General features: G+C 37.9%; 1 protein-coding gene across 4 annotated transcripts in view; it reads right to left on the minus strand.

The window, feature by feature from the left end:
* Nucleotides 1–13,160, minus strand: part of LOC132268309 (serine/threonine-protein phosphatase BSL3) — a 112,007-nt gene that overhangs the window by 32,673 nt on the left and 66,174 nt on the right. For 3 of the 4 annotated variants that reach the window (XR_009469277.1, XM_059769149.1, XM_059769151.1), the window contains 4 exons: nt 10,039–10,218; nt 6,958–7,231; nt 6,642–6,879; nt 6,353–6,523 (listed from right to left, as the gene is read on the minus strand). Coding sequence is in view for 3 of the 4 variants with exons in the window: in XM_059769149.1 (XP_059625132.1) it covers nt 6,353–6,523; nt 6,642–6,879; nt 6,958–7,231; nt 10,039–10,218 (863 nt within the window). In the remaining variant the exon portion in view is untranslated. The remainder of the gene's footprint in view (nt 1–6,352; nt 6,524–6,641; nt 6,880–6,957; nt 7,232–10,038; nt 10,219–13,160) is intronic. The other variant, XM_059769150.1, reaches the window with a different exon arrangement.

Raw genomic sequence — 13,160 nt, forward strand, 5'->3', positions numbered from 1 at the left:
TTTCAAAAGGACTTCCTATGTGAAGGAAGGGGTGATGAGTTCAAGTATCACCCTGTCAGATGGGAGCAAGTTCGCAAGCCTATGAAATTGGGTGGTCTTGGCATAAGACGATTAGATCATTTCAATCAATCTCCTGGGCAAATGGTTATGGAGATATGGGAGGGAAAGACATCGTCCTTGGCGCATGTTAGTCTCTTGTCGGTTTGGGGAAGAGGTTGGTGGCTAGTCTACATGTCCAGTTTCCCTTGTGGGAGGTGTAAATGTGGAGATCTATTCGGAAGGGATGGGATGCCTTTTCTGCTTATATCAGATTCAAAGTCCATGATGGACGTCACGTTCGTTTTTGGGAAGATCTTTGGGGTGGTGATCAGCCATTATCTCGTACTTTTCCTAGATTATTCAGCATTGCAGTTGATAAACACGCCTACGTAGCTGACTGTTATTGGCTTGATAGCGGTGGGATTACGTGGGATGTGCACTTTCGGCGTTCTTTTCAGGATTGGGAGTTGGATAAGGTATGTGTTTTTCTGAATCTTTTGTATCAGCAGGAGAGTGTTGGCAGAGATCATGATGATTTGATTTGGTTCCATATTCCCACGGTCGTTTCGAAGTAAGATCCTTGTTCTGATGTCTGTCTAATTTTGATAATCGCGACTTTCCGTGGAAGACAATTTGGCAATCCATGGCTCCAACTAGGGTGGCTTTCTTTGTTTGGACCGCCATTTGGGGAAAGATTCTGACAATTGATAATTTGAGGAAAAGGGACAATTGTATTGTTAATTGGTGCTGTCTATACAAGAAAGACGGGGAGTCAGTTGATCACCTCTTAATGCATTGCTTGCGGCGAACAACTGTTGGAATCTTATTCTTAGATTGTTCGGCATGCATTGGGTAATGCCACGATCTACTAAGGAATTGATTCATGCTTGGAAAAGATATCGTGTGAGAAGGGATGTACGCGATTTCTTAAGAATTGTCCCACATTATCTATGGTACATTCGGAAGGAGAGAAATAGTAGAATGTTCGAAGGGAAAGAGTCGTTTACGGCAATGTTGAAACTTCACATTCTTCATTCTCTTTTCAATTACGTGAAGAGGAGCTCTTGCTCCTCTTCTGATGATTTTATTATTTTTTTGGATTCTTTGGGGCCTTAGCCACGGTTCCACTTCTGTATAAGAGACGCGTTCCCCTTTTGAACGCCTTTTTATGTTATTATTATTTATCAAAAAAAATATAGAGGGTAAATTGCAAAACCTCCCTGATCTATAAAAGTTGCATATAACCCCCTGAACTAACCAATTCAGTTGCAATTAACCCAGTCTGGCGATCGACCGGTTGAATTTGACCGTTAAGAAGCCAGGTGACAACCCAATTTTTTTTTAAATGACCATATAGCCCTTAATGAAGCTAAAAGGCGATAATGGCCCTTTTATTACCATTAAATCCCAACTAAACATTTCCCTATTTATATGATCCAGAAACCCTAAATTCCTCATTCTTCATCTTTAATCTTCCTCAATCAGTCATAGCTTGGGAAAGAAATCTATATATATAACATTTAATCGAGTGTGCGACCCTTTCCCACAATCCTACCTCAACCTAGTACCACTACGAAGCAGCAATGAGGACGAACGATCACATAGCACCGGCGGGCCGCCAAGCGAGGATGAGAACGAGGTGTTGAGCATTGTTCAAGATTTCTTGATCACTCCTCTCTGTGTAATTTTCATTGCTTAAAGTTCTTCAATTCATCTCCCATTAAAGAAATAGTCAAATTTAGAAACCAAAAAAAGACTCTTGGCATAACCCAATCAAAAGCAACTCAATCGAAACCCCATGAATATTTTGTCACCAATCATTAAGCAAACCCATCGCAAAATTCTTCACCCATCACCAAATCAATATAACAAAACTTTAATTGAAACCACTACCGCTACAATAGCCACGTCGGTGGGTGTCTTCATCGAAACAGTATTCTGATAGCCATCGCCGATCATTGGTGGAGTCTTTTGCCGTTGTCGCCACCAGACTGATTTTCACTGTCGCCATTAGAATCTGTCAGTGTCATATTCCTCACCAAATATCTCACTGGATTGGAGAGAGAGCCAAATAATTTTTTGGGGTTGTGGCTCGGCAGATGGTTGTGATAAAGGCTAAGATGCCGGTGGAGAGAGAGAAAGTGGTGTTGGTCGTCCGCCGATGGTGGAGATCTTTGAAGAAGAAAGAATATAGTAGTGTATATATATGTATATATTTATACACGTCACATTCTGATTAGCTATTGATGATAAGGTTGGTGTGTTGTCAAATTTGTAGTGGATGCTGAGATTACACCCCTCCATGTCAAACTATTGGTGATAAGGTTGGTGTGTGTTGTCAATTTTTTAGTGGATGTTGTGATTACACCCCTCTATGTCATTTACTTTATTGAAACCACTCTGAAACGATGTAGTTTTATATAGGGGTAAAATTGTCTTTAACTATTTCTCTTATCCCCAATTGGCCGTAGATGACACATCTGTCCTTAATTGCAAAAATTTAATAGTTCAAGGGGGCAAATTGTAGTTCAGGGGGTTAATTGCAAATGGCCGGGGTCTTGTTTGCACTTTCCCGTAATATAGAGCACTTTTTTGTGTTATCAGTAACTGCAACTATTTGATAAGCCCTTGATGTAGTACATGTGAACAGTGCCTGAACAGTGGCGTGAACAGTGTTTTCTAGTTTCTATTTTCTGTTTTAGGGAAGTTTTCACTGTTTTAATTTCAATTTCCTAATAGTTTAGCATCTGTTTTAGGAAATTTTCATTGTCTTAATTTCCTAAATAGTTTGTATTAGTTTTAGGAAATTTTCCATTGATTTAATTTCCTATATAGTTTAGGATTTGCTTAGGCCTATAAATACATGCTATTGTAATAGTTTAGGGATCAGTTATTTCTTCCTCTTATCAATATCAGAAAATCGATAGTTTCTCTCAACCTCTTCTCATGGATTCGAGTGTTTAAAGAATGTGTTGCTATTCTTATTTATTTTAATTGCTTTCAATGATCTGGTATTAGAGCCGTTCTCCATGGATGGTGATCAAGGAGAACGTGCGGTGACTATGGGAGAATGTCAACAATTGCGTCAGGAACACAAATAGGAGATTCAAACGGTAGTTGAACGTCTAACTGAAGCGATGAATCATGTACAGGTTCATAGTAGGCATGATCATGGCCAACCTAATGGTGTGAATCAGCCACGACAATGGGCTGGAAATCAATGTGGTCATCTTCAGCGTGCTAATAATCAGTGTCAGTTTCAACAGGACGTTTGGTCTAATTCGAGCAATGATCAGATTGAAGGTATTGTTCTAGCACATGGAAACCGCAAGGTCCAGTGTTGTTAAGGGCTCAAGGCGCACTAAGGCGCCAAGGTCTCCTAGAGCCTGAGGCGCGCACAAGGCGAGGCACGCGCTCGAGTGAAGTGAGGCACAAGTTGAGAAAAAATTAAAAATGACATCTAATAAAGAGGCAATAGTAAATACAAAGATGCAAAATCATGTAAACCAAAAACTCAAGTTTAATAATCAACATACTAACATAAAAATGCAATTGATCGTGCACAGATGTGCAATTTCTGCAGAATCCAAAGTAAAATGTGTGTGTGACAGTGTGTGTTTATGTTTTTGGCAATTAATCATGCACAGAAGGCCTAACCCTCAACTACAGCCTACAGGGAAAAAGGCAAGTACAGAGAATTCAGAAGAAAAAAAACATGCTAATGGTGCTGTGAAGCCTGTGACTTCAGAATTAAAAAAAAAAAAAAAAAAACATGCTAATAGTGCTGTAATTTCAGAAAAAACAAAATAATCAGAACAGAGATTTCTTCTTCTCTCTTCTGGACTCAAGTGTGGAAACTGAGAAGGAGAAGAGTAGCAGCCATAAACAGATTTTTGAAAAAAGAAGTTCAGAGAAACAGATTTGTTAAAAAAAGAAAAACAGAGATTCCAGTTCCAGACTTCCAGCTGAAGAAGAAGAAAGAGTAACAACAACAGATTTCAAAAAAATAAGAGGTGCAGAGAAAAAGATTTTAAAAAATAAATAAATAAATAGGGAGTTCAGTCGAAGACTGAGAGCAGCGGCAGCAGTCAGAAAGAACCGCAACCAAAAAGAAAATAGATTTTCCAAAAATGAAGAAATAAATAAATAACCAGAGATTTCAGAAAAAGGAGAAGAGGATAAGAGTGACAAACAAAAAATTCAGCGCAACTGCGCAACTCAAGAAAAAAAAGATTTCAGCAATTCAGTCGAAGAAGGAGAGAGAAAAAAAGAGAGAGAGAAGAACAGAGAAGAAGAAGAGAGCTTACCTGATACCTTCAATTCGAGCAGATTAGTAGAGATGAGATTATGAGAGAGAGATATTCCATAGCAGACTTCGCAGTCGCAAGCCCTAGCCTTCTTTCTCTTTTCATTCACTTTCTCTTTTTGATTCACTTTCCTTTTTGTTTTTATTTATTTTCCTTTTTGTTTTGGGTCAAGTTGGTCAACTTTGGTGACTTGGTCAAATAATGAACTGTCCACCGCCTGTAAAAAGTCTATACATGTTTACTTTTACTATGGTAACCCTACAATAATAGGCAAAAATAGCATTTAAAAAGAAACTTTAATCAGGCGCGCCATTATATCGCCTCTCGCTCCTCGCTGTAAACTAAACGTGCACGCCTCATCAAAGGCGCTTCGCCTGACTATCCTGCAGGGGCAATGAGCACGCCTGTATGCGCATTGCACCTCGGGCGCGCGCCTTGGGCGCCTTCGACAACACTGGCAAGGTCGAAGCAAATCATCGAGATTTTCAGATCAAATTTGACCTTCTGTCTTTTAATGGTCAACTTGATATTGAAGATGTCTTGGCCTGGCTTGAAGAAGTTGAAGACTTTTTCAAGTATTTTGAGATACCCGAGAACAAGCAAGTTCCGCTTGTAGCCTTTAAATATAAAGGATGTGCTTCAGCTTGGCGGAAACAAACACAGATTAACCAGAGGCGTCAAGGAAAACAGCCTGTGCGGTCTTGGTACAAGATGAAACAACTATTGATGGCTAATTTCTTACCACCAAATTATGAGCAGATGTACCGAAAATATCAGAATTTTTGGAAAGAGAATCCGTCTGTCAAAGAGTCTATGGAGAACTTTTACAATAAGGATTGTGACATCAAGGAAGGTTAATAATTTTGTTGTAGCAACAAGTGATTTTATTGAGATTAATCAAAAGCAAAATTGTGTTGCTCCACCTCTTGTAGTTGAGGATTATGAAATTGTCCTTACTTTAGTCACAACAGATGCACCTCAATGGACTTCCAATAATAAAGCTTCAAAGATAGAGTCCTTGGACAAAAGGGAAAATTTGAAAGAATTCGGTGCAGAGCAGTACAAAGAAGAGGATTTTGTCATGGGATATGAGGACACTTACAACTACACAGACCCATATTTGAAGAGCAATGGTACAAATGAGATTGAAGAAGTTGAGAGCATGATAACAAAGACTATGGGTGCTGCCATGGTATGCATGCGGAACGAGGATGATGTCATTTATAGAGACCTAGTTGATTGTTGTTCTAATATGCATTTTCCCTTCAAAATTATACTAGCATGTCCCTCATGGACAAAATGGTTTGCTTGTCCACCTAAAGGTGGAGAAAAGGAGAACTTGATAGTAGCAGACACACAAAACTTTACTAAAGTCTTCAATGGGAAGGGTCCCGTAATGCTCTGGTCGAATTTCTGTACATATGGTGAACAGTCAGCGAAATACGAGGATGCCCCCTGTTCAACTCGAGGGCGAGTTCTTTTAAAGATGGGGAACATGATGCAGTGCATGGTGTGAACAGTGTTTTCTAGTTTCTATTTTCTGTTTTAGGAAAGTTTTCATTGTTGCAATTTCATAGATGGTTTTGTGTTTGTTTTAGGAAAGTTTCCACTGGTTTAATTTCCTATATAGTTTAGGATTTGCTTAAGCCTATAAATACATGTTATTGTAATAGTTTAGGGATCAGTTATTACTTTTATCAATATAGAAAAATCGACAGTTTCTCTCAACCTCTTCTCGTGGGTTCGAGCGTTTAAAGAATACGTTGCTAGTCTTATTTATTTCAATTGCTTTCATTGATCAGCTGCGTCAGCCGTACAGTGGTATTTGATCAAGCCACAGCACGTACAACTACAAATGCAACTCAACCTATCAGACCCTTAACTCTTTTCTTGTCAGTTGCATGAGTCCTTTGTCAATATTTCTCCATTATGAATGACTTAGAATTGCAGCTACATTACAGTACCACGTTAATTTATTATAATTCAAGAAATATAACCATCCTCACCTTTTTGGGTACACTGTTGATAGACATTTGACGATCTAAAAGTTTCCTTGCTGCTGTTGCATTCTCTGGGGTTCCATAGCTGACCCGCCTGCCTTCATTTTCAAATTGATCAATTGAAAGCTGTCTGACCATGCCACCTAGTGCTCCACCAGTCTCTGCAGCTACAACCACCTACGAATGCATTAAAAAAAGTACCTTCAGATACAAATTCAAGTATGGATATGCATATTGATACCAAAATAAAGTTGTAATAAAACATTCAATATAAGAATCGATTTATGATACTGACAGCCCTATGATGCAGACGAACCCCAGTGGGAGCAGAGTTATTTGACACAGCAGAATCAGGCTTAATCAGAGTAGATATCTGCTTCCCACTAGGGGTGGCCTCTGCCCCACGATCCCTGTCTGGCAATTCAACTTCTCCATTCACTTGCCGTGCTTTGGCGGCAGCCAATGTCGCGCTAATAGCCTCAGCTTCGGCTGCAGAAGCCTCAACCAAGTACTCCACACCTTTGCTCAGTCTCCTGCACAGAAGAATAAAATTTAGCAGATAGGAAGCTAAAAGACTGCAAATCAATGTACATATTCAGTAACTAGCGTACCGGGAGCCCTGGAGCATTGCATTTTCGGTGCTTATATCAGTATACATATCACCATTAACAGGAGGAGCAACGGGACTTCCCAGAACAACAGCACCATCAGAAACTGTATCAGGAATCGTTTGCCTCGTTCTTTCATCAATGAACCCATACCTTCCGGGTAACCTCCCCACCTGTAAATTGGACGCAGCAGCAGCAGCCGCAGCATGCGAAGCTGCAGTTGTTGTTTCAGCAGCTGCCAGATCTTCAGCAACTAAAAGGTCATCAAGCAACACTCCTATGCACGAAAACATCACATTCAAATCCTGGCTTCGAAAATGATCAGTTAGTGCACCAGCATGATCCAAGTGTAGCCCACAAGTTTGATATGATTATGCTGCTTCTCCATACAAACAATTTTTTGGTTTTCTTTTCGAACAAGTGACAGAAAGAACATTGTTCCTAAACTTCCAAAACCTTATTTGGCATTATCTTGTGTTCCAAAAGCTCTACTAAGTTTCCTTTTTTTGTTTTTTCTTCTTTATCATAGTTTTTCATAAGCAAACAATGTTTCATAAAAAATGCCAGCGGTTTTTGAAATCACAAGAATTGTTGAACCCTCCTAAAATGAAACAAGACATATTTTTCTTAAAGACAAATTTTCCATGAAAAAAGAAGGGCTTCAAACTACTACCTTGCAAAGACATGCAGTACTTTGAATATGAATTCATAATATTAAAAACTGAAACACAAAAAGAAGTGCACATGGTCACTATGTCATCACATGTAGACATTGGATCCACCATCTCAAAAGATCAAGAGACAAAATTTCTATTTCAAAAAAATAAGCTTACCTAAACAAGTTGGTTGATGTTCCCCCAAGAACATGAGATTGTTAAGGACGAGATGTAGCAGAGTTAGACACTGACACTTTTTCAACACTCCCAAGTCATGTGTGCATAAATTAAAATTAAAATTAAAATTCTGGATTTGAAATATGGCCAACACTTCGAACATGTGCTGCTACCATGTGACTTATGAAGCTTGAACAACGGGTCAAATATATTTTTGCATGGAGTATAATTGCAAGAAAATCTAATTAAGGTTTATATATATTATATATCTAGTTTGACAGCAATATTAAATACAGAAACAGAAAGGTTTTAATGGAGAAAAGGGTACAAGAGTAGGATAGGAACCTTCAAATCATGTGTGTGTATATATACACACAAATATTTAAAATAAGAAAAAATACGACTTAGGTGGTTTGGACATGTACAACATAGATCTTTAGAGGCACCAACAAGAAAGGAAGAATAGTTTGCATAGAAGACGAGACAAAAGAACAGGCCAAAACTACCATGAATGAAGTAATTAGAAATGACTTTAAATATATGTATATATATATATGTATATATATATAATAAGAAGTATGGCTTGTATTAGACAACAACGGAAAAAGAGAATTCATGTTGTTAACCCAATTCCATTGGGATAAAGGCAATGATGCTATGATTTATATAGATACACAAACATATAAATATAGATAAATGTACTCTTGTTATATCTTTCTCTATGTGATAGGGGTGATTATAATTATATTACTTATAAGTTACAATATTCATCCTATAGTCATACGATGTTAAATCTATTTATTATTTAAATTTATCTTTCACATATAATTTTAGCTTTCATGTTTAAAAAAAAAAAAAAAAAAATTAACCTCTATGTTTTGTTGAGTAATTGCCTCTTCAAAATTTATAAAGAATAGAGGAATTGTAGATGATGCCAAGTGTGGTATGTGTAATTTGGCTGTAACACAAAAATCCAAATGACATATAGATTGTTCAAGATTTTCCTAATGAAAAAGCAAGATTAAATCCCAAAATGGATATAAAAAATTTAAAATGGGTGAAGAGAATAGCCCATGAATGTTCTTCACATTCTTTTGACCAAAATATATAATAAAAAATAAGAGAAAACAATAGAAAATGAAAAAAGGGGGTATCCGTGTTGTGTCAAGTTCATTTCTTGTGTTTGTATTTATACTTCTTAGATGTCCCCTTAAGTTACTGTATGCATCAATGTCTCATTATTTTGTCGTGTCCTTGCCTCTTTTTTAAGATTACAATGTCAATGTATCTGTTTGCCGCGATCTTATCTTGTGCCTGAGTTCGTATTTCTTAGATGTTCCCACAAATTATGGTATGCATCAATGTCTCATATCCAGCTTTACTTATACATTGTTACTGGTATCTATCTTTTAATTTTTGATAGGTACAAGAAATTTTCTATAGTTGTGCTAAATGGGGCAATACACATGTATGCAAATACAAAAAAGGCTCTGCTAACAGTAACACTATCTGCCTGTACTGGCAGCTTATATATACTTGTAAAAAGTTTAGCTTACATGTCGGTCAATAACATCTACTAAATACAAGACTTTTATATCCAAGTGTTTCCCTGCATCTACAAAATATTCTAAAATAGACTTCACGCTGCAGCATGCTTTGATGCATTTTTCTAGTAAATTAAAGCTGAACTCCAAATGAGAATTTGACCATGCTATTACAGCTATTTATAATCTTGGCCCTGAACCACTTTTGCTACATGTTCTTAGTGTTTTACCCTAGATAACTTGGCATGCACAACATTTCCTTCCACATTACTTGGCCATTCAAAGCCATTCACATTAGTTTAAACCTTCTAATAGGAAGCAGCATTGCGCCTTTGCACATGTCCAAATTATTAAGATGCAAAATTTCAAAAGAAAATGCAATCATGAAATCTTTATTATGTAATCGTTCAATTTACACTCTTCTCAAGACTTTCTTATGAATTAAATGAATGCCAAGCAATCATGGAAAAATACAAATGTGATAGAACATAATTATGAAAGGTTGAACAATCAATTATGCATTGTAGACATCAACCTCATGGAGCAACACTCTCCATCTCTATAAAAAAAATAATAATAATAATATAAAATAAAAAAAAGATGAAAAACCTAATCTATCAATACACAGAAATAATGCATGCGGTTTGACACGCGCTTTGGTACATGAGAAACAGGACATACAATTTTGGCATAGATTCACGTCTTACCTCCACGTAGACCGCCATAGATAAAGATCAAATCACCAACAGCAGCAGCTGCATGCCTACAGCGCCTCGTCAATTCAACTGCAGCATCTCCGCCAGCAGCATCAGCACTGTATTTGCCCGTCCTGGGACTAGTAACAACAGATTTTGTATCACACCAAACTCCTGCTGCAGTATCCAGGACTATATAAAGGAGAAGATGAGATATTCATGAGATGTTTGTGTAAATGGGGATATACACTGGAAAAATTATATATTAACGATCCTTTTTTTCATATTAATTTGGGGAACAACGAGAAAAACTTTTGGAGCAATTGTATTGGGATACTGAAGTAATTAACTTCATGCACACTTTTTGGTAAATAATTAACTTCATATCCTCAAGGGGAAAAAAACAGAAGAGAAAACCGCAAGGGTTTTAGATGATATAATAAGCAAGATGATCATACATCTCAAAAGCTATATCTGTCCACCGCCAGAAGGTATTGTTCAAAATGAAAACAGATCAAGAACTTGCAATAATGCTACAGAATTTTCTCAAATTTTCTAAAAATGGTGGATCTGAAATTTTGGATTCAATATTTTATGTTGGGGCAGCGGAAGCCCACGAACACAAAGATTCAAAGAAAGCCAACAAAGCAATCACACACAAACACAATATATACATGGTTCAGCCTAAACTGGACTACGTACATGGATGAGAAGAGATTCCACTATGATTCGTAGAGATATTACAATAACAGAGTACCAACACCACGTACATGTCTTTTCACCCTGTACCACTCCACGAGCCTATCTCCTCGCTACCAGTGTCATCGGTATTTTTCCTACTCTAACAACCCGCATACTACCACTACCATCATCTCCCTCATGAGACTACATCTCTCTCAATCTCATAAGTCTCAACCCATAACCTAGGTGCCTATTTATAGACTTACAAACTCAATTCCTTTTTGGACAAGGATTACTTGCTTAACAAGATATTTCCTTACCGAATACAACTCTAAAATAGAAACCTAATTATAATAGGAATTTCAGACACAATTTCCAACAATCTCCATCTTGGCTCAAATTTCATCCAGCCAATCATCGCTTCCCATGACATTAATCAAGACAATTCTTTTGCAACTTCAATCTTGAAGATACTCCTGCAAAACTCCGACTGTCCACATTATACGTTGTTCAAACAGTCAAACCTTCAAGGCTCCATCTTGAATACTTGAGCTCCATGCCATGTAACCAAACCAATTGACTCCACCTACAACGGAAACCCATTGTAGCACATGTTGAGACTTCTTGTGTGTGTGTGTGTGTTTTTTTTTTTAATCTCTCTCACCATTGGCTTTGATACCAATTTGTTAGGAGCAGCGGAAGCGCGCAAATAAGAAAGTTTCAATGAAAGCCAACAAAGCAATCACACACAAACAAAAGATATACATAGTTCAGCCAAAACCGGCCTACGTCCATGGATGTGAAGAGATTCCATTATAATTCGTAGAGATATTACAATAATAGAGTACCAACAGCACATACATGTCTTTTCACCATGTACCACTCCATGAGCCTATCTCCTGCTACCAGTGTCATCGGTGTTTTTCATACACTACCAACCCACATAGTACCTCTACCCATCATCTCCCTCGTGAGACTACATCTCTCTCAATCTCACAATTCTAAACCCATAACCTAGGCGCCTCTTTATAGAGTTACAAACTCAATTCCTTGTTGGACAAAGATTACTTGCTTAACAAGATATTTCCTTACAGAATACAACTCTAAAATAGAAACTTAATTATAATAGGAATTTCAGACACAATTTCGAACAGTTTACTGCATAGAAAAGATCGGGATCAAAAGTCGAAATAGTTCCTGAGACTGATTTGCAAGTCAGAATAGAAACGGCTAGAGCTTTTGCATCACAACTCTATATTCATCGCAACCCATCAAAGTTTTGTTCGCATCACATCTCATCACAATTCTGTTCGCATCGCAACAGACTTCTGAACGATTCGTCACAACATTCGCATCAACCCCAATCGCAACACCATTGCAATAACAATTCAAAATTGAAATTTTTGGAAACCCTAATCTGCAAGTGTGAATCATCTGCATCAGTTGCAACCCTAATTGCAAAACAACGCAATGTGGCTGAATTTCTTTGCATTCTCTTAGTAGATCATCGAACCCCATCTTCGTCAACTTTCTCCGCCGTTTCAAATTGCACTGCACCACAATCAATTCCTTTTCGGTTTGATTTTGCATATCTTCGACTTTGGCTACCAAACGACAGCTTGGGCTTCATCGCAGCACTGCTTCAACTCACTGTTTGCAACACGATTTTGTCTCTCTGATACATTGTTACGGTGACCAAATTTTGTTTGGACACGCTCTTCTTTCTCTAGTGAGTATCGCACTTACAGTGACAATTGCAGACAGCCTGTGTTTGTGTTTGTTCTTCTTTGTGTTCTGTGATTTCTGTGGCAATTGGATATTTGACAGTAGCAACCCCGCACGTTGCAGTACTTTTGAAATTATCATTGTGCAGTTTTTTGTTTGCCTTTGCATCAATTTCGAATCAGTCTGCATATCTTGCCGACCTGTTACATCAATTTTGACTTAGTTTGCATCAGCCCACGTCGCAATCGCCTTTACTCTGTTTGCTAGAGAATTGCATCTTACAAACTCGATTTTCTGTTCACAACTCTTTGTTTGGGGTTTTATCTTATTTTCGTTGTAGCAAGTCGGCAATCTGGACTCTGGTTCTCTAGTCACATCTCGGTGGTTTTTCAAATTCTCGGTGGATGCACTTACTGTTTTGAGTTGCTCTCCCAGCATAATTGATTTGTACTGGGAGTGAAACGACCGGCACACTAATCGGTTGGATTGACTGAATATTGGTTGATTTCCCTTGAGATGGCTATCAGTGATGTAAACTCTCATCAAGCTCTCAGTTTGTCCCTCTGTAGGTTTGCTTCCTCAACTAGTTCAGATATATCTCGGACCACTTGGGTTTTTTACTCTGGTGCTACACAGCATATGACTAGTAATTTTTCTTTATTCACATCTATTCTCTCTCCTCCCTCATCAGTTTCAGTTTTAGCTGCCAATGGCACTCCTATGTCATT

The sequence above is a fragment of the Cornus florida genome, unplaced genomic scaffold (assembly GCF_030987335.1).
Source record: "Cornus florida cultivar Cherokee Brave unplaced genomic scaffold, ASM3098733v1 CherokeeBrave_3.0.0_Hap2_Chr08, whole genome shotgun sequence".
NCBI lineage: Eukaryota > Viridiplantae > Streptophyta > Magnoliopsida > Cornales > Cornaceae > Cornus > Cornus florida.